The sequence below is a fragment of the Rutidosis leptorrhynchoides genome, chromosome 5 (genome assembly GCF_046630445.1).
Source record: "Rutidosis leptorrhynchoides isolate AG116_Rl617_1_P2 chromosome 5, CSIRO_AGI_Rlap_v1, whole genome shotgun sequence".
Lineage (NCBI taxonomy): Eukaryota > Viridiplantae > Streptophyta > Magnoliopsida > Asterales > Asteraceae > Rutidosis > Rutidosis leptorrhynchoides.
Window position 1 is genome coordinate 357,458,718 of NC_092337.1, and position 26,200 is coordinate 357,484,917.

At 34.3% G+C, this 26,200-nt stretch overlaps 1 protein-coding gene across 1 annotated transcript in view; it reads right to left on the reverse strand.

Moving 5' to 3' along the window:
• The window catches only part of LOC139849686 (multicopper oxidase LPR2-like), a 51,817-nt gene extending 25,892 nt beyond the window's left edge, over nucleotides 1–25,925 (reverse strand). The window contains exon 1 of the mRNA XM_071839318.1: nucleotides 25,770–25,925. Coding sequence (XP_071695419.1) covers nucleotides 25,770–25,925 — 156 coding nt within the window. The remainder of the gene's footprint in view (nucleotides 1–25,769) is intronic.
• Nucleotides 25,926–26,200: the final 275 nt, after the last annotated feature.

The following is a 26,200-nucleotide window of genomic DNA, read 5'->3' on the forward strand; positions in this document are numbered from 1 at the left end:
ATTAATAAATCTCTGTTTAGACCAATATAATATCATTGACTCTGTTTTCAAGTTAAAGTGTTCTTTTTTTTCGAATAGCAACTTTATTAACCAACGAAATCAATACAAGAGAGTCACTTGAGACCGACCCAGATTACAAACATACGACCACAAACCTGGAGGATATTACAACAAAAGCTCGAAGCTACAAGATTCTTCAATAGATATATACTCCGTAATTTTTACAGGGTCGTCTCAAGGCTGAACATCTTAATATGCTGAACATCTTAATATATACTCAGGCTGCATTTAACACGTACGCTCCTTAGTATAAATAATTGTACGATTAACCACTTCATTAATATTAATATTTATCCGAAAGATAATGGATCAAATATCAAATCACCATCACCATCGCTTATCTAATACTATATCCAATCTTATTTGCATCAAATATCAGTCATGTTCTTCAAATTCTGGGCATAAGCTGTAGATTCAACAACAATCAACTACATGATCAGCTATGCTCGACTGGAGATCTGCCTTCTGATCTCTTTTTAATTCACGATCTGGTATCTGCTTTATTCCTTAGATTAGTTTCTCTATTTTATTCAATCAGTTCCCTATTCTCTCCTCCAATTCGATTTCCGGCGGCGATTTTCACGATCTATTTCCGATAATCTGTTCATGTTTTCTTATTAGCCTTTACGTTTTCCTTTCTGATCTAGGGTTAATCTATTACTGGTTCTCATCTTCTTCTACTCCCTGCAATTTCTGGCGGAGATCTTAATGATTTAATTCCGGCAATCTGCTCTTTATTTTCTTATTAGTTTTTTTTTTCTTTTCTAGGCCTAGGTTAATCTGTTTTGGTTCTCTGTCTTTTTTTCTTATCATATTAAGATGTTCAGCATTCCATGCTCTCCTTTCACACCTACATCTAGCCGATTGAACAAACAACCACACATATCTCATCAGAATCGACACTTGAACAATTCTCGCATCATCAACAACATAAAATACCAACCTGATAATGTTGGCATTTGGGTTAAAGTTGATCGTAATCGCAAGAACCGCACTAACCCTAATTCGGCTATCTATTCACCATCTTCCTGTGACTTTCCTCCTCTTTATCAACAACCTACAAACCCTAACACCCATTTTCTCAAACGTATGAACGCGGCAAACAATCTCCTATATCAACGATTCAAACAACAAGAACACGCCAAATCCCTAATTAAGAGGTTTGGAAATCATAATCATTCATCCGACAACCATATCCCATCAAACCACCCAACCGAAATCCATAAACAACCTAACCATACAACCGAAAACCCTAAACCTACCCCATCACAATTCAAACACGTACACAATGGAATCACCTCATTTTTATTCTTCAACTTTCCAGACTCCTGGAACTCCGTTAAACTCTGGTCTCTTTTCAAAAAGCATGGCGAAATAAACGAAGTGTATATACCAAAAAAAGGCTAAAGAATGGAAAAAGATTCGGGTTTGTGAGATATAAAAATATACCTCCTCATCAAGTCGATAATATGGAAAGGAAACTGAATAGGATTGAAGCTGATGGTATGTTATTGGTTGTCTACAAAGCTCGCGATCAAAATAATGATACAAATGGGACTGCCGAAAACCATACTAATCAGAACTCTCAGGGTACAAATCAGAAGGTAAAACCTAATATTAATCTTGATAATATTGTTAACGACCGTACCTTCTGTCATGTTCTGAACAATAAGATACATGTTAATAAACACAATGATGCATATTGCTCCAAAGAATTTTCCATCAAAGTTCCAACCGACTCAAAGATAGTCGATCTCCTCGGGCACGCTCTTATCGGTGAGATCAAGAATATTGAACATCTTGAGTATTTCAATGAAATATGTAAGTCCGAGAACTTTAATGGTTTTGAATCTAAATATCTTGGTGGTAAAGACGTATTGCTCCTGTTTGAAGATATTAGATGCGCATTTGATGTTATTAATCCTATGAGCTTCGGTAAAAAAACATCCTCTGTGGAATTGGTTTGATAACATACGCCCTTGGGATCCGGATAAATACACATCATCCGGACGTTTGGTTTGGTTCGACATTAGGGGGGTCCCTTTAACATGTTGGAACGAGTCTACTTTTCATAAGATAGCCAAAATGCTGGGGTGATGTTTTGGAACTAAAAAATTGCTCACTAGAAGAGAAGGGATTGCAAGACATCTCCATCGGCAAAGCTCTCATCAACACAAGTTCACTCGCCCCAATTTTCGGTCAGGTATTTATTCATCACGATTTAAAGATCTATAATGCCTTTGTATCTGAAAATCTTATTACAGGTGTAGAATTTAACTCAACGGACAATAAATCATCGATTTGGAAGGACGATATACATTCAGATGAATACCCCTCGGACAACGAATCCCACATGGATGAAGATCAAGGTAATAGATCACAAAATTCTGAAAACCAAAATCCACCGCCACCACATGAAATACATGATGACCACAATGATAACCATAACTGCACTAATCAAAACCAAACCTCACCTTCCACATCATCGAAAAGGGTCGAAGCAATCAAATTCGCCACTCACAACCATGTAAACTCAAACCATGACAACGAAATCGCAACAGGACCTTCGCATATCTCGGACACAAACGTAGAAACCAACTCATCAAACCGGCATCATCTATATAACAACACCTCCTACTCAAGCAACAACTCACACATCCCTGAGTCTCACCCACGCCAACCTATACACATAAGCCCAATTGACATCATGCATAACCTAATATCTTCCAAGCCCACTAGCCCAACCAAATCCCCTATCAACAACCCACGGGCCTCCCAAATAGAACCCATTACACTTAACATAGATTCTCCTGCTATACAAACAAACCACCCCACCTATCCCACGGGGCCCACCGAACCCACCGAATCCCCAAACATCACACCCATGCAAACTCCACCCGTGTCAAACAACATACCCACTGAACCTACACATGCGGACACTACCATTGAACAAACCATCCCAACTAATTCACCCAACCACTTACCTACGGCTACCACTGATCTAACACCCAATGATGATAACCCCACCATATATACTATCCACGACTTTCCGATGAGTAAAACAAAGGAGAAATCAAAGAATAAAAACCACGATGTGACACGAGCCATAAATAAACCAATATACTCCTCCAATTCCATCGACTTCAAAAAAGTCGCACGCCCCAATCCGGTTACTAAACCACCCACGAAACAGCTAACCAAATCACCATTTGAGAATGCTAAGAATAGTACGCGATCAAAATTTTTATACATAAAGCATTGTGCGAGAAGCGGACAAAAGCTAAAATTTTCCCAACTCAACCGTAAAACAAACTCCACTTCCAAATTGTCCGGGAATGCCTCAAAAGCAGTAACAAAGCCTAAAGAAGCCAGCACGAGCCACAATTCCAACAAAATATCGAGTAGCACCAAAGACACAACCGAATTCGGGCTTGGCATCGGCATCCGTTGGGAAACCGAAACCTGATCTTCCTTCATCTCCATTCGTTTGTAAGTTTTTTATAATGTGTTGTATTTCACTAAATATTCGCGGGTTGGGTCAAACGGATAAAATCAATTGGCTCAAACAAATTTGTCAAAAAGAAAATCCGATCTTCCTCGGGCTACAAGAAACAAAATGTGGTCAATCCGATGACTTTTTAATCGAATCCTTTTGGTGTAACACAAATTTTAAATTCATACAAAAAGTCTCAATCGGGGCTTCGGGGGGTTTATTATTAATTTGGGATTCGTCGTCTTTCATATTTGACTCCGCCATTGAAGGAGAATTTTTTATCGCAATTAAAAGGAAATGGGCAGGGTTAGACACCGATATGTTTATGGTCCACACTCACACACACAAAAATTAAGATTTTGGTCCGAACTTTCAAAATTAACTGATTCCATCGATGTTCCCCACATTATCTTCGGTGACTTTAATGAAGTTAGATCTGATTCCGAACGCCTAAACTGCTATTTCAAACAAACTTGGGCCGATAATTTTAACAACTTCATAAATTGCGCTAACTTAATCGATCTTCCACTTGGAGGAAAGAAATTCACACGCATGTGCCTCAACATACAAAAATTCAGTAAACTCGATAGATTCCTTATCTCCGAAACTATCCTTAACATTTGGCCAGACATCTCCTCAAAAATACTTGAACGCGACCTTTCTGATCATTGCCCGATCATATTAAAAAACTCCTTCACCGACTTTGGACCTAAACCTACCCTAGTCTTCAACTCATGGCTTAAACTAAAAAATGTTGATGACATCATCAAAAACACATGGCTAATCCCAGTTAACGGAAATCGACCGGACTGTATTTTTCGTAGTAAACTAAAAAACGTAAAACCTGAACTTAAAAAATGTAGCCTCCAACTTAGCAACCTTGACTCCGAAATCAGTTCGCACCTCGATGCCTCAAATGAATGGGAAAAAATCGCAGAAACCAGGCAACTAACTGAATCCAAACATAAAATCTGGATAAATGAAAAGGTCCAACACATCGAAAAGAAAAAAAAGAAAAACAACATGTTAAAACAAAAAGCCCGAATTAAATGGAATTTAGAAGGTGACGAAAATACTAAATATTTCCATAACTTCATTAAAAGACGAGCCAGCAAAAACAACATCCGCGGCATCTCACTAAATAGAGCATGGTCCGAAGACCCCCACATAATAAAAAATGAGGCATTAAAATACTTTGAGACACTATTCAAATCCAAAAAACGCAAAGGTAATTGTCCCTTTGTAAACGACCCCAATCGCAATTACATAAACGATGCAGACAATCTCATACTTGAAGCCCGATTATCCGAAAATGAAGTGTGGGATGCACTTAATGGCTGTGACAGCTCAAAAGCTCCCGGCCCGGATGGCTTCAATATGAAATTCTTTAAAAAATATTGGTGGTTGATAAAAGAGGACCTTTTCAAAGCACTTGATTGGTTTTGGTGCAATTCTGAAATTTCTAAGGGTTGCAACGCCTCTTTCTTCACACTAATCCCAAAAAAAGTCCAACCCAATCGGTTTCAATGAATATCGTCCTATATGTTTAATCGAAAGCTATTACAAAATTCTCACAAAAATCCTTTCCAACAGACTTTCAAAAGTAATCTACAAAATTATTGGCACAGAACAAACCGCCTTCCTCAAAGGAAGATACATCCTTGACAGCATCCTAATTGCAAATGAAATAATAGATGAATTAAAAAGAAAAAAACAAAAGGGTCTCATATTTAAAGTGGATTTCGAAAAGGAATTCGACTGCATAGAGTGGGACTTCCTTTTTGATACCATGAAAAGTATGGGATTCGGCACTAAATGGATCAGCTTCATCCACGCATGTCTCTCATCTTCTACAATCTCCATCCTCATCAATGGCTCCCCGACCATGGAATTCTCCCCTGGTAGAGGTATCCGCCAAGGTGACCCTATTTCACCGTTCCTATTCATTATCGCGGCGGAAGGACTCAACATTCTCGCCAAACGTGCCATAGCAAATGACCAATTCCGCGGTATTTGTGTTGGCCATGACAAGATTGTGGTATCCTGATATTATGCGAGGTGTATATAAAATAGCTTTATTTTTACAACTAAATACTATTAAATATGATACAATTTTACACAAGATATTTATTTATTTATAGAATGGATATACTTAAACCTTGCTACAACACTTATAGGCAGTGTACCTAATCGTACAGTAGTGTAGTTTTTAGTAAGTCCGGTTCGTTCCACAGGGAATCTTTAAACAAAGCTTAACGCTATATTAGTTTTAATTTATAAAAATACAAATATATAAATAAGTAATATTATTATTATAAAGGGGGGTTTTTACCGTTTAATGACCGGTTTGTCGATTTAAAAACTTTAGTCGCAGTTAAAACCTAATGTAAAATATTAAAAATAAATACAAGACTTAATTTAAAGCGTAAAGTAAATAACGATAATGAAATTACGATAAATAAAAGTGCGATGAAATAAAATACAATAATTAAAAAGTGCGTTAATTAAAAGTGCAATTAAATACAATGACAATAAATAAAAGTGCGATAATTAGAAGTGCAATTAAATATAAAATAAAGGAAATTAAATATGAAATAAAAGAATTATGCTTATTTAAACTTCCGTAATCATGATGTTTGATGTGTTGATTTTAGTTTTATGCCCATGGGTTAATTGTCCTTTGTCCTGGATTATTTAATATGTCTGTCTGGTTTTTGTCCATAACAGTCCATCAGTCATAAATATAAAGTGCGAGTATCCTCGTCAAATTATCCTTATACCCGAAGTTAAATATTCTAACTAATTGGGGACTTAAACTGTAACAAGGTTTTAATACTTTGTTATCAATTATGCCAAGTGTCCTTATACATAATTTTACCCCTATTTTAATAATTTCATAGACTATTAATCCATTTCCATATCCGGTTAAATGAACGATTATTCGTACATATAAATATCCCGCCCATCGTGTCCGATCGAGTGTATATAGTTATTTATAGGGACGTCCAATTGTAATCTTTATATTAAAATTAACAAACTATCATCTAGTTAAACAAATATAAAACCCATTAATAGTCCATAGTCTAGTTTCCACAAGTGTCATTCTTTTGTCCAAACCTCAATTATGGTACAAAGCCCAATTACCCAATTTTAGTAATTAGCCCAACATCATGATTACTTCGGTATTAAATAAGCATAATAATAACTTAGCTACGAGACATTAAATTAAAAAGGTTGAACATAACTTACAATGATTAAAAATAGCGAAGCGTTACACGGACAGAATTTCGACTTACACCCTTACAACATTCGCTAACATACCCTTATTATTAGGATTTAAAATTAAAATTAAAATATAAATATATATATATATATATATATATATATATATATATATATATATATATACGTTTACATATAGATAGAGAGATTGATGGATGGATATTGATGAACCAAACACTCGTTTTTATAGGGCATGTGGGCTGGAAAAGGTGCTCATGCGATCGCATGAGCTTTGCCCTTCAGGCTCATGCGATCGCATGGCCAGCTGGGGAGACTCAAAAGTCTACAAAAACGTGGGCTGCTTATTTATTTATTATATAATATAATATATATAATTAAATTTAATTATATATATATTATATTATATTCTTGTACTCCGTTGATTTGTAATTTTTAGTCCGTTGCGTCGAGCGTTGAGAGTTGACTCTGGTCCCGGTTCTGGATTTTCGAACGTCCTTGCATATAATTTAATATCTTGTACTTTGCGTTTTGAATCTTGTACTCTTGTAATTTTGAGACGTTTCTTATCAATAATTGGAACCTCTTTGATTGTACTTTGTACTTTTGAGCTTTTTGGTCGTTTGCGTCTTCAATTCGTCGAATCTGTCTTTTGTCTTCACCTTTTATTATTTAAACGAATATCACTTGTAAATAGAACAATTGCAACTAAAAGCTTGTCTTTCTTGAGGAATAATGCTATGAAATATATGTTCGTTTTTAGCATTATCAAATATTCTCACACTTGAGTGTTGCTTGTCCTCAAGCAATATAGTCTTGAAATACTAGAATTACTTCTTTATTCTTCACACTTTGTACATCAGTGATTTTTTTACGGCGGTATAAACAATGATAGTAACGGTGTAGTTTACAGTCCCACATGACTATAAAAATTTTGATCCTTTAAGGAAATTGGATCTTTATGAAAATATTTGATCTTTTGAAAATTAAATCTAGCTTTTACCCTAGATAAGTTTTCCGGAATAACCCTTCACCGGTGTTTGCAAATTCTTTTTGTGGGTTTGGTGGGTTTCAGATTTGAAAACTTTGGCTCAAAACTTGTGGTTTTGTGTCACCCACTTGCTAACCTTGTATTGGGAAAGCAACACGTCCAGTATACTTGCTCCGTATATTACCTTTCGATAAACTACCGTCCGGTTGTAAAGGAAAGCGTTGAACAAACAACTGTTAAGGCAATGTCCACTGACATTCTTTTAATTATGGTCTATAACGTGTCGGACGCAATTACTATCCTTTGTAGGAGCAATAGTAAAGCTCACCCTTCTAATTTTTTGGTCTGGCACAAGGTCCTGTCTTTGACCATGCTATGCAACCACCGTTCTTACGGTTGACACCCGATTTGGTTCAGGTGACCTAATGAATTCCAGGTGAATTCCTAGGATTTTACGTTCAATGGTAATGAACGCATTGAAAATAGGTTTTCAGAAAACAAATCAGTTTGTAATTTTGATCAAAATATTTTCTTGTTCAAGCTCGAGTTTAGATATCATTGAATTCCATGAGTTTGAATTCTCAATCTTTAAGGTCAATCTCTAGGATTGAGTAATATCAGTCTTAAAAGCTGATTTTTGATCTTTTAAGGAGATTATCCTTTTCCGGGGATCTGATTCATTAGTCTTATCCAGCTAATTTGCACGGCGTCCTCCCCATTTTACGAGACAGATCCTCTCATGGTTAGGATAAGTCTGACCACTTGGCGACCCTGTTTTATGCTGAGGTCCGTGGATTTCCTGCTGATTTTAGAGATAACTTTTCTAGATTTTTCATCAACCTACAGCTGGTCTGGACGACAACTTCATGACCTAAATCAAGAAGCGCGTTTCTTTTTCAGAAGACTTTACTTCCTTTTAATGATGGAATTGATTCATCGTGTAGATCCATCTTTCTTTCAAATATATTACAGTAAATCGGGTAAAACTTTTTAGTTTAGTCCATAGCAAAAGTATCTTCAATTATTTGTTACAGAAATATGTGACATATGTTTAAGATAACTTGGTGAATTTTCCCACACTTGGCTTTTATTTTCTTTTATTTGCCTTTTTATTGTCCTCTATTCCATTTTAAATGAATTCTAACATTTTGGTTTGTTTCTCAATTTATGTCCTTTCCAAGGTAACAATAATTTCGGTGTTAACACCTAGTTTTATCATTCATAAATATGTATAAACATGATTTTGAATTCATTTAATTGAAAATTTTGAAAAATTTTACTAGAATTGGGTAGTTAGTATATAAGACTAGGGCTGTTCTTTATTATCAGAGAGCACTAGATTCTAATACAACTACTGCTTTACTAGTATTTTTAATGGTAACCAAGTGTATTAGTTAAAAAATTTTAAAAATCCGAAAGAATTTAACCCCTTCCCACACTTAAGATCTTGCAATGCCCTCATTTGCAAGAAATCAGTAACAATTTAAATTATTGAGGGTGATTAGCGTAGAAAAATGATTAAATTTTACCAAAGTTTCCAAACATATTGGCGTTTGTTTGCTGAATGATAAATGGTGCACATCATTTGTTCATTCCATCTTGTTGTTTCATCACAATTGTTTTTCATTTTGTCGTCAAAACTAGCTTTTGCTGAACTTAATGCCAGTCTTTGAAAATGCGCTGTTTTACCCTGTTTTGTATAATCGACAATATACATACATACAAATATAAACATGCATGGCAATTTGAAATGGGACTTAATATCCCACTTTCAAATCCTAAATGTGAAATATTAGTACACAATAATAATAAAAATGATAAAAATTACATAAATATATCCAATAACATAAGTTTAAACATGAATAATTAAAAAGATAAAAATATAAAAATCATAAAAATAACCAATGGAACTAAATCAGTCTGGATAAGGGTTCCATTGTTGGTTATAGGTGTTCTGATAGGCTTGGTTATAGTCATACCAGTTAAAGGGTGGTCGGATGTCGGGGTTGTGTGGGGGAAAATGAGCAGGTCAAGTAGGCACGTAATTATTTGGTACCTGATATGATAGCTGGCTCATGATTTGGTGCTGATGAACTAACCAGCTATCGTGTTGGCGTCGCCTATAATCCTCGTATACTCGCTCGGAGTTCCACTGCTCGTACATACTATGTCTGGTCGCGCTCGTCATTGATTCCTCATCTATACGAACGTGCACATCAAGAATAGCATCTCGAATGACATCCCTGATGTCTTCCGCTTCCTCCATTTCTTCGTCTGAACCCCTTTCTACCTGTGGATGATTACCTTCATAGGGAAGTGCCTGATTGCGTCTACTCTTCAATACCTTAGCACCTACATAAAACCCGCAATCCTATGGTCTCATCCTGTTCTCTACAAAGCTGTAATGGACCCCCTCGGTTCCTATCAACACCTAAATACTCTCCAATGAGAGTAACAAAAATACCTCCTCCTATTATACTCCCTTCCTGCATTCCTTCGACCATTTTAGATAAATAAAAACCAACACAGTAAGGGATATTAACAAAGCTTCTCGGATCCCGAATACACTTTAGGTAGAATAAATCATGTAAGGTCAGTTTCTCCTTATTGTGACCTCTTTGTGTAATCGAGTTAGCCAAAAATCTATGAATCACACGAAGCTCGGCTTTATTAATATGTAAGTAGGAGTGTTTCCCTCCTAGTGTAAAAACATTATAGTTTGACATACGCCTCCAAACGGCGTCAGCGTCAAACTTCCTATCTACCCTTTCACCCCGATAAATCAAACTCATACAATCAGGTAGTAGCAATTCACTAGGAGTGTAAATCTGTAACACCCTGGCCATGTCCATCATGGGCATCCTATACATCCTACCGCCAAGGATAAATCTAAGAAAACTTCTATCATCTAACCTATCTACATCTACATTTAACGCTATAGTACTCATCAACTCAACACACCATTCCTTATATACAGGTCTACGAATGGTGAAAAGACGTATCCAATCTGTAAAAGAAGAACTGCCATACCTTTGTACCAAATGCTGTCTAACACGGTCAGCTAGATGGACCGTTTCCAAAGGATTCCAATCAATTACCCTTGGCACCTCTACCTCTTTTTTTACTAATTTGAACTTATTACTTTGATATGATGGGTAATCTCTCCATCGTCTATCGAATCTCAAATTAGGATGTAACGCGTGTTCCGGAATTGTTGGGTATTCGACAGGCGGATGCGGCGGAAATACTTCAATTCATTAGGTAACTGTAGCAGATCATAATAAGGTACGTGCTGTTCAGGTTGATGTTGTGGTTCCTGTTGTGGTTGTTGTTCAGGTTCATATTACATTTCTGGTTCTGGTTCTGGAGCTGGAGGAGGCTGTCTAGATGATGATGCTCCTGAACCTCCAGTATCGGCTTTCTGCAAAACACATTAAACACAAAGTTTGTACATCCAAGTATGCATTAGTGTTAGCAAAATAACAATTTAAAATAATCACAATAACATATTAAATCAAAATTAAACTTATACACATTTTCACAATTTTTCACAATTCTACACTTTTCCAAATAAGCACATATGAAAATGTAGACAAAGTTCATAAGCATTTAACTCAAATAACATGTCAAAATAGTCATTACTAACAATTAAACAAGTCTCAATTGGCAATTATATCAAATTAATCAAGTTCATGAATTTTGGACTAAAAAGTCCACTTTAATCTCCAAAAATCATGTTTAGGATCAATGTTTAGATCATTTAACTACCTAAAAATGTTACATTACTCAATTTAGCAATAATTCATGACAAAAATCGACCATAACCTGTTTATATCAAAAAGCCCCAAATTGCCCAAGAACACAAACCCTAGATTTCTAAAAATTTTGAAGTTTTTGGCTTCAAATCATGTTAAATAGCATCAATCTAGGTTATACATGCATAAAATACTAACAATTTAACACTAATTACACTAGAAATTAACAAAATTGCATTAGGTAAAATATTGGTAATTATCACAAAAACTAGGAATTTATAGAGTTTTAGGGGTGTAATTTTTACCTTTTTGTTGAAGAATGAGAATCTAGGCATGATTAGAGCAAGAAATTTGATGAATTATGGTGAAAAAATGATGAAATTTGGTGATATTTTGAGAGAGTTTCGTATATGTGTGTGTGTTGTGGTATGGAGACAGAACAGCTCGCTGGACTTTATCATTCTGACCTGCATTTGGTCCCCAGGCGATCGCATGGGGTGCCGGCTACAGTGATTTTCATTTTTATTTTTATTTTTTTTTTTTTATAAAACCTTATAATTAATAAAACATAAAATTAATAAAATTTTAAAAATTTGTTTCTTTTTAGGATGAGGGTGTTTCGGATCGTTGTCCTAGTCTGTCTCTCGACAAAATTTTAAAATTTGTCAATTTAAAGCGCGGTTTTTAAAAGTAAAGATTTTTGGGGGGTTTTTTTTTTAATGTTTTTGGCATACTTTAATTCAATAAGATTAAAAATAATGATAATAAAAGTTCTCGTCCCTCCCCCGGGTAAAGCAATTTCGGTTCAACGACCTAGTCTTCAACTTACGACGAATTTTAAAAAATCATATTTTTAACTTAGCGAAATAAAGTAAATTTTTGTTTTTAAATTCACACCAAACTTAAATTTAAAATGCATAAAATTAAAAATTCATATTTTAAAAATTAAAAATTTACTCCAAACTTAAATGCATAAAATTAAAAATTCATACCAAACTTAATTAAAAATATTATTTTTTTCAAATATTTACAATTTTAAATATATATTAGTTTTTAACAAGTTTACAATATTATTTTAATACTAATTTTAAAAACTTGGTAAAAATAAAATTAAAAATCTTTTTGACTTTTATCCCACTTAAATCAATCAAATATCATCAAAAATATGCGCCCCTCTTTTCGGTAAAGTAATTTCGGTTCCATGACCTAATTTAACTCATGACGAATTTTTGAAATATTTTGGGTTGATTGATTAAAGATATTTATACCTTAAGAATAAACGTTAAATTTCGCAGTGATGTAATAAATTTTTGTATGATATCAATAATTTCGGTCGCAAGACCTAATTTCATCGAATACCAATTTAATACTTTATAGCGAACAAATTAGCGTTTATTATAAAAAAAAATTGAAAACTGTACAAACTTACCTGTGAGATAGTATTCTTAGTGATATGCTCTAGCCCACTCATAAGATAGTCGGACTAATTGATTTTCCATGGCTACATAGACGTAACCTCGAGCATTTATCGTTTTTTCTTCTAAACATATGAACGGTCCGTCTCTGCATAAAGTAACAAATTCGGTGTTTGAATAGGTTTGATTATTTGAACATTTACCTTCGTGTGACCATTTTCCGCATTTGTGACATTTTTCAAGGTGTCGTGCTCTTCTTTTCGCTGCGGATTTTGATTTTCCTTTACCAAATTGTAACTTATTATCTTCGCATCTGGATTCTTTTCTTACTCCGTCCAATTTACCTCTTATTAATGATACCAATTCACTTGGAAGTGTGTCATTATTACGTTTAGTGATCAAAGCGTGTAGCATTAGACCATGGTTTAATTCACAGGAAGTCTTCATTTCGTAAAAATCTAAAAAAAATAAAAATTCAGAATGGGGGGAGAAGACTAGTTCTTTAGGGTCTGCTAGGGAAAGACCATTCGGGTTCCATTTTCGAGAACTACACGAAAACAGAAAATCTAACTCTAACAGAAATACATATTATCCTTTAAAGACTTGATTCTCCCCACACTTAGTTAGCTGTGGTATCGAAATTGTGATTAACTTCGTTGTTAACTTCCATCGGACTATCTATGTAATGTTTAACTCTGTGACCATTAACCTTAAATTCAATCCCATTTGAATTTATTAATTCTACTGTTCCGTATGGGAAAACTCTTTTGACTATGAATGGTCCAGACCATCTTGATTTCAATTTTCCAGGAAATAGCTTGAATCGTGAATTGAAAAGAAGAACTCTGTCTCCTTCTTTAAATTCTTTTGATTATTTTATCATGCCATTTCTTCGTTCTTTCCTTATAGATTAACGAATTTTCGTATGCTTCATGTCTTAATTCTTCTAATTCGTTTAGTTGACTTAACCGTAAACGTCCAGCTTCATGTAAATCAAGATTACATGTCTTCAAAGCCCAAAATGCTTTGTGTTCAATTTCTACTGGAAGATGACATGCTTTTCCGTAAACGAGTCTAAAAGGTGTGGTTCCAATTGGAGTTTTGTAGGCTGTTCTAAAAGCCCAGAGTGCATCCTCCAATTTAATGGACCATTCCTTCGGATTTGATCCTACGGTTTTCTCTAGAATACGTTTTAAAGCTCGGTTGGTATTTTCAACTTGTCCACTCGTCTGTGGATGATAAGCGGTGGAGATTTTATGAGTTACTCCATATCTTTTAAGAACTTTCTCAAGTTGATTATTACAGAAATGAGTACCCCGATCACTTATTAAAGCTTTCGATGTTCCAAACCTTGCAAAAGGACGTTTTAAAAAGTTGACTACAACTCGTGCATCGTTAGTTGGGAGAGCTTGTGCTTCCGTCCATTTAGATACATAATCAATGGCTACGAGAATATAGAGATTATTATGAGATTTTGGAAATGGACCCATAAAGTCAATACCCCAAATGTCAAATGCTTCGCATACTTGAATGACATTTTGTGGCATTTCATCACGTTGACTTATTTTTCCGGCCCTTTGACAAGCATCACAGGATTTGCAAAGAAGGTGTGCGTCTTTGTAAATTGTAGGGCAATAGAATCCAGCATCATAAACTTTTCTTGCTGTGAGTTGAGGCCCATAATGCCCTCCTGTTGGTCCTGTGTGACAATGGTTTAAAATTTTACTAGCTTCATCTCTGAATACACATCGGCGTATTATTCCATCGGGACAACTTTTAAACAAATGTGGATCTTCCCAGAAATAGTGTTTTATATCACTAAAGAATTTCTTTCGTTTTTGGTACGACAATCATTTTTCAAGGAATCTACATACTAAGTAGTTTGCATAGTCTGCAAACCATGGAATTTCATTATAATCTATCTTCAATAGATATTCATCAGGAAAGTTGTCTTGTATGGCCGATTCATTTAGAACTTCTAATTCAGGATTTTCAAGACGAGAAAGATGATCAGCGGCGAGATTTTCTGCTCATCTTTTATCTCGAATTTCAATATCGAACTCTTGTAAGAGTAAGATCCAACGGATTAATCTTGGTTTAGCATCTTGTTTCGAAAATAGGTATCTAAGAGCAGAATGGTCGGTATAGACCACCGTTTTAGCTAGAACGAGATATGAACGAAATTTGTCAAAAGCAAAGACAATAGCAAGGAGTTCTTTTCCAGTAGTTGTATAATTCGTTTGTGCTCCTTGTAACGTCTTACTAGCATAATATATAGGTTGAAATTGTTTTTCAATCCTTTGTCCTAAAACGTCTCCCATTGCAAAATCACTTGCATCGCACATTAGTTCAAATGGTAGATTCCAATTTGGAGTTATCATAATCGGCGCATTAGTGAGTTTTTCTTTAAGAATATTAAAATATTTGATACATTCATCTGAAAAGATGAATGGAGCATCCTTTTCTAGGAGTTTATTCATAGGAGTGGCAATTTTAGAAAAATCTTTTATTAAGCGTCGGTAAAAACCGGCATGCCCTAGAAAACTCCTAACTCCTCTAACATTGGTGGGATGTGGAAGTTTAGCAATTATATCTACTTTAGCTCTATCCACTTCAATTCCTTTCTTTAAAATTTTATGACCAAGAACGATGCCTTCTTTAACCTTGAAATGGCATTTTTCCCAATTAAGTACTAGATTTGATTGTTCGCATCTAATAAGCATTCGTTCCAGATTAATTAAACATGATTCAAATGTATCACCGAAAATTGAAAATTCATCCATGAAAACTTCCATGCATTCTTCTATCATGTCGTGAAAAATCGCCATCATGCACCTTTGAAAGGTTGCAGGGGCGTTACAAAGTCTAAATGGCATGTGTTTGTAAGCAAAAGTACCATAAGGGCATGTGAATGTGGTTTTCTCTTGGTCTTCGGTTGCTATTGGAATTTGAAAGTATCCGGAAAATCCATCAAGAAAACAATAGTAACTGTTTCCGGCTAATCTTTCCAACATTTGATCAATGAAAGGTAAGGGAAAGTGATCTTTTCTGGTGGCGTCATTTAATTTTCTATAATCAATGCATACACGCCATCCTGTTACAGTCCTAGTAGGAATAAGCTCATTTTTCTCATTTGTAATGACATTCATGCCACCCTTCTTAGGCACGCATTGAACTGGGCTTACCCATAGACTATCAGAGATTGGATAAATTAAACCTGCATCTAGCAGTTTAATAATTTCTTTTTTAACTACATCTTGCATATTCGGATTTAGTCTTCGTTGGCGTTGCACATACGTTTTATGACCTTCTTCCATAAGGATTTTATGTGTACAATACGAAGGACTTATTCCTTTAATATCATGAATTTTCCATGCAATGGCCGGTTTATGAGCTTTTAACACAGAAATGAGTTGTGATTTTTCATTTTCAGCAAGAGAAGACGACATTATTACAGGTAATTCAGATTCACCATGTAAATAAGCGTATTCCAAATGGTTTGGAAGTTGCTTTAACTCTAGTGTCGGTGGTTTTTCTATCGATGATTTATATCGATATCTGTCTTCTTCTTTTAGCATTTGAATTTCTTCTGTTGTTGGTTCATATCCATTAGCCATTAGTGTAGCTAACATTTCAGTTTCATCAATTTGTTCAGTTCCTTCTCCTAAAGAACATTCTCCTGTTCCTTGTAATTCTGGAAATTCTTCTAACAATTCTGCATGTGAATCTATAGTTTGAATATAATAGCATGTATCATCTGCAGATTGCGGTTGTTGCATTGCTCTATCAACTGAAAAGGTAACACTCTCGTCCTCTATACTTAGGGTCAGTTTCTTATCGAACACGTCTATCATTGCTTTAGCCGTGTTTAAGAATGGTCTTCCTAATATGAGAGGAACTTGAGAATCTTCTTCCATGTCCAGAATAACAAAATCTACTGGAAATACTAAAGTACCAACTTTAACTAGCATGTTCTCCATTATCCCTATAGGATATTTTACTGATCGATCGGCTAGTTGTATGCTTATTCGTGTTGGTTTCAATTCTCCAAGGTCTAGTTTAGTGTATAGTGAATACGGCATTAAATTTATACTAGCACCTAAGTCTGCCAATGCTTCTATTGAACTAAGACTACCCAGAAAACATGGAATTGTGAAACTTCCTGGATCAGATAATTTTTCTGGTATCTTATTCAACAGCACTGCTGAACAATTAGCATTCATAGTAACGGCCGAGAGTTCTTCCATTTCTTTTCTATTCGAGATTAGATCTTTCAGAAATTCAGCATATCTAGGCATTCCTGAAATTACATCAATGAAAGGAAGATTTACATTTATCTGTTTAAACATATCCAAGAATTTGGATTGCTCGGCTTCAAGTCTCTCTTTTCTCATTTTACTCGGGTAAGGAAGTGGTGGTTGGTATGGTTTAACATAAGGTTTAGCCTTAACTGTGTTATCTTCATTAACCTTTTCAACTACCGGTTCTTTCTCCTTATCTTGTTCAGGTTGTGGTTCTTGTGGAGTAGGAATAGCTTCATCAGAAATTACAGGTATTTCAGGTGGTTTAAGTGTCATACCACTTCTTGTGGTAATGGCTTTAGCTGTTTCATTCCGGGGGTTAGCATTTGTATCACTAGGTAAACTTCCCGGTTTTCTTTCACCTATTAACCTTGCTAGGTTACTTACTTCTTGTTCCAAGTTTTGAATAGAAGCTTGTTGATTTCTAAATGCTTGAGCATTTTGTTCATTAGTTTGTTTCTGAGATGTGAAAAACTGTGTTTGAGTTTCAACTAGCTTCGTCATCATATCTTCTAAATTCGGCTTTTTATCATCGGTTTGTGGTGGTTTGTTTTGAAAATTAGGTCTTTACTGATTGTAAGTATTATTGGATACTTGTTGATTGCTAGGACCTTGTTGATTGTTGTATGGAACATTTCTGTTATAATTCTGGTTTTGATTGTAAATCGGTCTTGGCGGTTGATAATTATTCTGATAATTATTTCCAGGCCTTTGGTTTAGATATGAAACATTCTCTCTTTGTTCCATTGTTAGTTCAATACTGAGACAATCTTTTGTAAAATGTGGTCCTCCACACTGCTCACAACTAATTCGTATTGAGTGTATATCCTTAGTCATCTTTTTCATTCGTCTCTCGACAGCGTCTATCTTTGCGGAAATGGAATTTAAGTCATGGCTAGAATCGGCTCTAGCTGCTTTAGATGATCTAACGATATCTTTTTCTTGGTGCCACTCATGTGAGTGGGAAGCAGTGTTATCAATAATCTTATAAGCGTCAGTTTCTGTTTTCTTCATAATAAAACCACCAGCTGCTATATCTATGTCTTTCCTTGTAGTGATGTCGCATCCTTGGTAGAATATTTGTACTATTTGACAGGTGTCTAAACCATGTTGCGGACATCCTCTTAATAACTTTCCAAATCTGGTCCAAGCCTCATATAGAGTTTCATTTGGCTTCTGTGTGAACGTAACAATTTCTCCTTGAAGTCTCACGGCTTTAGATGCCGGAAAGAATTGTTTAAGAAAATTTTCAACTAAAACGTCCCATGTATCAATCGCCCCTTCAGGTAACGATTCCCACCAATCTTTGGCTTCTCCCTTTAAAGTCCAGGGAAATAACATGAGATATATCTGTTCATTCTCCACTTCTCTTATTTTAAATAGTGTGTAGATTCTATTAAAGGTACGAAGATATTCGTTTGGATCTTCCTTCGGCGCACCACTAAATTGGCATTGATTAGTCACCATGTGTAGAATTTGTCCTTTGATTTCATAATCTGGCGCATTAATGTCAGGATGAGTAATTGCGTGACCTTGGCCAGTGCGTTTAGCTCTCATTCGGTCTTCCATACTTAAAGGTTCCAGATTTTCCATGATTGAATTTGTTGAATCTGAATCACTAGAGGATTCTGATTTAATGGTTCGTTCCTCAACAATCTCTGTTTGAATGATTGGTGGTTCCGGAGAAAAAATTAATGGTTCAGGATCTATGAATCGTCCCTGAATATTCTCCGGATTCTCAATTGTGAGGTCGGGTTCAAAAAATGGATTATCGGAAATTTGAATTGGAGTACTTGGTCGACTGGATGACGATTCTAAAGAAAAATCAACGGCGGCAATATTTGCTAGATGTCTTGATCGAGTTACAGGTGGTGAACGTACAAAAGGTGGTGAACGTCTTGCTCGGTGCATTCACTGAATATCTTATTAGTTTTTAAAAGGAAAGAAAAATTATATAAGTTATCCAATTAATAGACTTTTCTGATTTTGCCCACGTTTCGAATAGCCAAAAGATGCAGCAGAGGGGCAGGATTCGTTTGGTCTCAATATAATTGAGTACTGTTTGGCTCCAATAACCCGGTCCACGTACAAATCCAACTATTACTACGAACCAGAAAATTTTGATGTCTATCAATTTAACCACTTAAAATAAATTTTCGTAATTTTAAGAAGTTTTAGATAAGAAATAGAGAAAATTCTAAGTCCTAAAAACTAGAATGACGAGAAATAAGAAAGAAAAAGAGCGCGTCGAAAAAGGTCGAAAAAGAAAAGGGTTGAAAAAAAAAATAAATAAATAAAAGGCGTCGAAAAATAAGAAAGAAAAAGAGTGACTTATAAAGCTTTAAAACACTCGACTAACCCAACCTTATTACTATCACTAACTTAAAATTAAAATTGCAAATTGAGATTACTAATTGGAGTGATAATTGATACATAGGTAAAAGGCGTCGAAAAATTCTAAAGCACCTAAATCTTAGTCTAAAGAAAAAGCACTTAAGAGATTTTACGGCAAAACCTAAAAATCTAGAAATAAAAATAACTATGGCAAAAACTAAGTCTTAAAACTAAATACGAACGAAAAATACAAAAAAAATTACGCTAAAACAATTAAAAAGGGACAAAATATAAAAATACACTAAAAGTTGTAAAAAGTACAATTTTTATAAAAATATTATTTTTATATTATTTATTTTATAAAAGTATTAATTTTATAAATTATTTAAACTAATTAACCTAAATACATAAATTAATTAAAATCTAAACTAACTAATTAAATATTAAAAACCTAATTAGGGTTTTAAATTAATAATAATAAATAATACCCGTAATAAATGCTGAATTAGGGTAAACTGTGGCGTGTCAGACGATCTCATGCGATTGCATGAGTTTATGCCTTCGGGCTCATGCGATCGCATGAGCCAGGATTTTGGGCCAGGTTACGGGCTGCTACAGTAGCAGGCCCGAGAGTTTTTTTTTTTTTTTAAATTCTGTTTTAAATATTTATATAATTACAAAATATTTAAATAAAATTTATATTATTACAAACTAAAATAAAAATAAAGAAACTTTATAAAACTTATATATTTAACAAACTCTTAAAAATATTTATATTTTTGAATATTTAAAACGTATTTTTACAAAAGCGTATTTTTTATAAAAGTAAACTAAAAATAATTTTTTTTATTTAGCGTTGCGCTTCCGGCTTTTAAGCTAGATTTCGAATCCCCGGCAGCGGCGCCAAAAATACTTGATGTTAAAGCTAAGGGGTATAAAATACTATTAAATTTTAGCATGAAAAACTATTAAATACGATACAATTTTACACAAGATATTTATTTATTTATAGAATGGATATACTTAAACCTTGCTACAACACTTATAGGCAGTGTACCTAATCGTACAGTAGTGTAGTTTTTAGTAAGTCCGGTTCGTTCCACAGGGAATCTTTAAACAAAGCTTAACGCTATATTAGTTTTAATTTATAAAAATACAAATATATAAATAAGTAATATTATTATTATAAAGGGGGGTTTTTACCGTTTAATGACCGGTTTGTCGATTTAAAAACTTTAGTCGCAGTTAAAACCTAATGTAAAATATTAAAAATAAATACAAGACTTAATTTAAAGCGTAAAGTAAATAACGATAATGAAATTGCGATAAATAAAAGTGCGATGAAATAAAATACAATAATTAAAACATGCGTTAATTAAAAGTGCAATTAAATACAATGACAATAAATAAAAGTGCGATAATTAGAAGTGCAATTAAATATAAAATAAAGGAAATTAAATATGAAATAAAAGAATTATGCTTATTTAAACTTCCGTAATCATGATGTTTGACGTGTTGATTTTAGTTTTATGCCCATGGGTTAATTGTCCTTTGTCCTGGATTATTTAATATGTCCGTCTGTTTTTTGTCCATAACAGTCCATCAGTCATAAATATAAAGTGCGAGTATCCTTGTCAAATTATCCTTATACCCGAAGTTAAATATTCCAACTAATTGGGGACTTAAACTGTAACAAGGTTTTAATACTTTGTTATCAATTATGCCAAGTGTCCTTATACATAATTTTACCCCTGTTTTAATAATTCCATAGACTATTAATCCATTTCCGTATCCGGTTAAATGAACGATTATTCGTACATATAAATATCCCGCCCATCGTGTCCGATCGAGTGTATATGGTTATTTATAGGGACGTCCAATTGTAATCTTTATATTAAAATTAACAAACTATCATTTAGTTAAACAAATATAAAGCCCATTAATAGCCCATAGTCTAATTTTCACAAGTGTCGTTCTTTTGTCCAAACCCCAATTATGGTACAAAGCCCAATTACCCAATTTTAGTAATTAGCCCAACATCATGATTACTTCGGTATTAAATAAGCATAATAATAACTTAGCTACGAGGCATTAAATTAAAAAGGTTGAACATAACTTACAATGATTAAAAATAGCGAAGCGTTACACGGACAGAATTTTGACTTACACCCTTACAACATTCGCTAACATACCCTTATTATTAGGATTTAAAATTAAAATTAAAATATAAATATATATATACGTTTACATATAGATAGAGAGATTGATGGATGAATATTGATGAACCAAACACTCGTTTTTATAGGGCATGTGGGCTGGAAAAGGTGCTCATGCGATCGCATGAGCTTTGCCCTTCAGGCTCATGCGATCGCATGGCCAGCTGGGGAGACTCAAAAGTCTACAAAAACGTGGGCTGCTTATTTATTTATTATATAATATAATATATATAATTAAATTTAATTATATATATATATATATATTATATTATATTCTTGTACTCCGTTGATTTGTAATTTTTAGTCCGTTGCGTCGAGCGTTGAGAGTTGACTCTGGTCCCGGTTCCGGATTTTCGAACGTCCTTGCGTATAATTTAATATCTTGTACTTTGCGTTTTGAATCTTGTACTCTTGTAATTTTGAGACGTTTCTTATCAATAATTGGAACCTCTTTGATTGTACTTTGTACTTTTGAGCTTTTTGGTCGTTTGCGTCTTCAATTCGTCGAATCTGTCTTTTGTCTTCACTTTTTATTATTTAAACGAATATCACTTGTAAATAGAACAATTGCAACTAAAAGCTTGTCTTTCTTGAGGAATAATGCTATGAAATATATGTTCGTTTTTAGCATTATCATATCCCATCTCTAATATGCAGATGACACAATCTTCTTTGGCGAATGGAGCAAACGAAATGCGAAAAATATCTCAAAATTATTAAAATGTTTCGAAAACATATCCGGCTTAAAAGTAAACCTTAAAAAAAGTAACCTCTATGGGATTGGCGTCACAAAAAACGATGTCGAGGAGATGGCTAAGTATATCGACTGCTCGGCAGGTTCCACCCCATTCACATACCTTGGACTCCCGATTGGGACTCCCTCTAATAGAGCATCCTCATGGCAGCCGATCATTGAAAAATTCGACAAACGTCTTTCTGACTGGAAAGCAAAGTCCATATCATACGGTGGTCGCCTCACTCTAATCAAATCCGTCCTATCTAGTACCCCACTATACTACTTCTCCTTATTTCACGCTCCAGTAAAAATAATTAACATACTTGAATCAAAAAGAAGAAAATTTTTCTGGGGTGGTTCGGAATTCGAAAGCAAAATAAACTGGATTAAATGGGAACACATCCTCTTACCTTACGATAAAGGTGGGTTGAACATCGGTTCTCTTTTCTGCAAAAACATATCCCTACTATGTAAATGGTGGTGGAGATTTTATAATGAAAAAAACGCATTATGGGTTAAAATAATTTCGAGCATATACGGGGAGGGGAGAGGGGTTGTTACTAACGTTTTTTCTAGAAAGGTTGCAGGTACCACAATTTGGAATGAAATCATCAAGGCAGGTAAAACCGCAGACAACCTCGGTGCTAATTTCTCCAACTCAATTACAAAGCGCCTAGGAAATGGGAACAACACCAAATTTTGGCTTGAAAAATGGTGCGGAAACGAAACTTTTAGCAATCAATTCAGAAGGCTTTTCATACTTGAATCAAATAAAAATGCGCTAGTCTCGGAACGCATATCGTCCTCCAACTCGCATACCTCCGGAACTTGGAACTGGACTCGAGAACCGAACGGACGATCACTTAACGAAATATCGGAACTAAACAACCTTCTTTCTTCCATTAACCTTTCCGATAACCCCGATACTTGGAAGTGGAACTTAGATAATTTCGGTTTGTTCACTACAAAATCCCTCTCATCAATTCTAAACAATCTCAAACTCGAGACACCTACCTTAACCTTCAAAACACCAAGAAACAAACTCATACCGCAAAAAATCAACATATTCATTTGGAGGGTCATACTAGGTAGAATCCCGACTAGAGTTGAACTTGACAAGCGTAACATCGATCTCGATACCATACTCTGTCCACTTTGCAACTCACATGTGGAATCCATGGAACATATTTTATTCCAATGCACTACATCTGAAGCAACTTGGAACTCTATCCTAGCCTGGTGGAACCTCCCCGCAAACACGTTCTCCAACCTACACGACATAACATTAACGGATCAAACATTCACCACATCGATCCTAGGTAAATACATCTGGCAAGCGACAAAATGGACCACAATCTACATGATATGGAAGAACCGTAACGCCAAGGTCTTTAGCAAAAAAGTTTGGTCCCCCGCCACTATACTTTTCGAGATCCAAGCACAAACGTTTTCATGGATTTTCAAAAGATCAAAGAAATCACTATTAGAATGGCACCAATGGCTCATCAACCCATCGTTTTACACATCCTTGAACATTCAAAGAATGGGTATTGGCTAATTCGGCCACAAAGCTCGCATCGACGCACGAAGGCATGCCTTAGATTCCCATTATTCACTTGGTTAAATGAGTAGTAGTAGGCAACTTTGTCATCGCAAGTGCGGTACTGTCTGCCTACTCCCACCCAGCTTGATCTCTCTCAAGTGTTGCGGTGTTTTAATGTCTCTAGGTTCATGTTTTCCGTGTGTTCCTATTCTCTTTTCTCGTAATTTTTACATAATACATTGCATCTCCATATTGTATAGATCATAGGGCCTTGTAATTATCCATTATATGAATGAAAGTTTTACTTGCTTTTTAAAAAAAAAAAAATAGACCCATATATACGTTAAAATTTTTTACTACGCCTAAAAAAATACGTAGTAATACCTTAATTTATCTATTTATTTACTTATATTGTATTTAAGTATTTAAAAACAAGGTATTTTAAATTTAATTGACAAAATTTTATTTGATTTAATTAAATATATTGAGAAAAATATTTACGTATTCAAAATTTTGGGACACTCTTAATTTTTGGGCCCTAGGCGACGGTTGCTTATCATGCATATGCTTGAAGATACTTCTGAATTTTTACTAATTAAATATCATATTCACCGATTAAAGTATTACTCCGTATTACAACTACATCGCAACATATAAGTTTTTATCAGAATTAGCCATAGAACCAATTAATATCAAATTATCAACAAAAAAATTGTAAATATTTTAATATGAGAAAAAATGGTATATTTATTTTTCACCTATACTTGTTAGTTCTCAATATGATCCACATCATTATTTCTTTGGGTAGCATTCAAATATACACAAATGGAAGGAAGTTTATTTCATTGTTGGAAAACGCCGAATTATGGTTACATAAGTGTTCAAAGTTTTAACTTCCTTTCAATTTAAGTTATACTATAATCATAAATAAATCAGCCAAATTCAGAAAATACCATTTTTTGTTAAAAAAAAATATGTTCAACCGTTTCTATTATATTAAATTATTATAATTATAATATTCTACAGATATATAGCCGTTAGAATGACATTTTTATCTAATAAAGGCGAAAAATTACTAACAAATTGGGAATAAGGTATGTTACTGGGAGTATGTGTTTGTTTGTTTGTTAATGAATAAAAGAATCGCAAGAAATGTTTTATCAACTTTTAATAAAGTAGTTTAACAGGACAAAAGTGGGCAAGATCGATAAGAAAACATAATTCGTCTTTGTCTTGCAGATAAAATGAGGTGCAAGTCACCCAAAAAAAAGTAATAGCTCATTTGCTTTACGGAATTCAATTGGATCATGTGAGCTAAACGGGTCGGTGTTCCCAAATGTTATATGAAATTGTAATATATTTACATGGCTATGTCCATGTAAATCGAATGCAACAACTGTATTATTTTAAAGTGGGATTAAAGTTTGAAAACTAATTCATCAAGTGTACTCAACTTACATACGCTTAACTAAAATTAAGGCCCACAAACAATTCTATCAGGTAATTAAATCAAATCAAATATAGATAGATTATAATAATATAAAATATGCTTCACTTTGAAACTTTATTGGAAAATATGATAACATATTCACATTCAATACCTGAGACATTCAATAAGGCTACAAGCACAAACAATGCATGAAATATATAAATTGAAGGATAAATAATTAAAATTGAAGACATACCCAATACTTATGAAACATTGTAATTTTGAGAGCTTTTGGAAGTTTAACTCCATTCACAACATGATATCCTTTGATTCTGGGCATATCTGGAATTTCATCTACAAACATTCTCAACTTAGATGGATTTACCACCCCTTTATCTCCATAAACAACCATAAACACACCGAAAATTTGGATTATTGTTAGAACCAGTAAAGTATTCATCATTTTGTATATATGTGTATTATTACTAATTATTATACCCTTATTTCTGTTTTCATGAATAAGAACACACTTAGTGTGTGTGTGTGTGTGTGTGTGTTTGTCTAAGAAATATGTAGGAGAGAGATGGAGAAATAGAAGGAGTTTGGTGTGTAGGAATCAATGGAATTAGTTTCATATATAGGGAGTTTGAATAAATGTGATAATGCAAAATTTGGGTGATGCGTGTA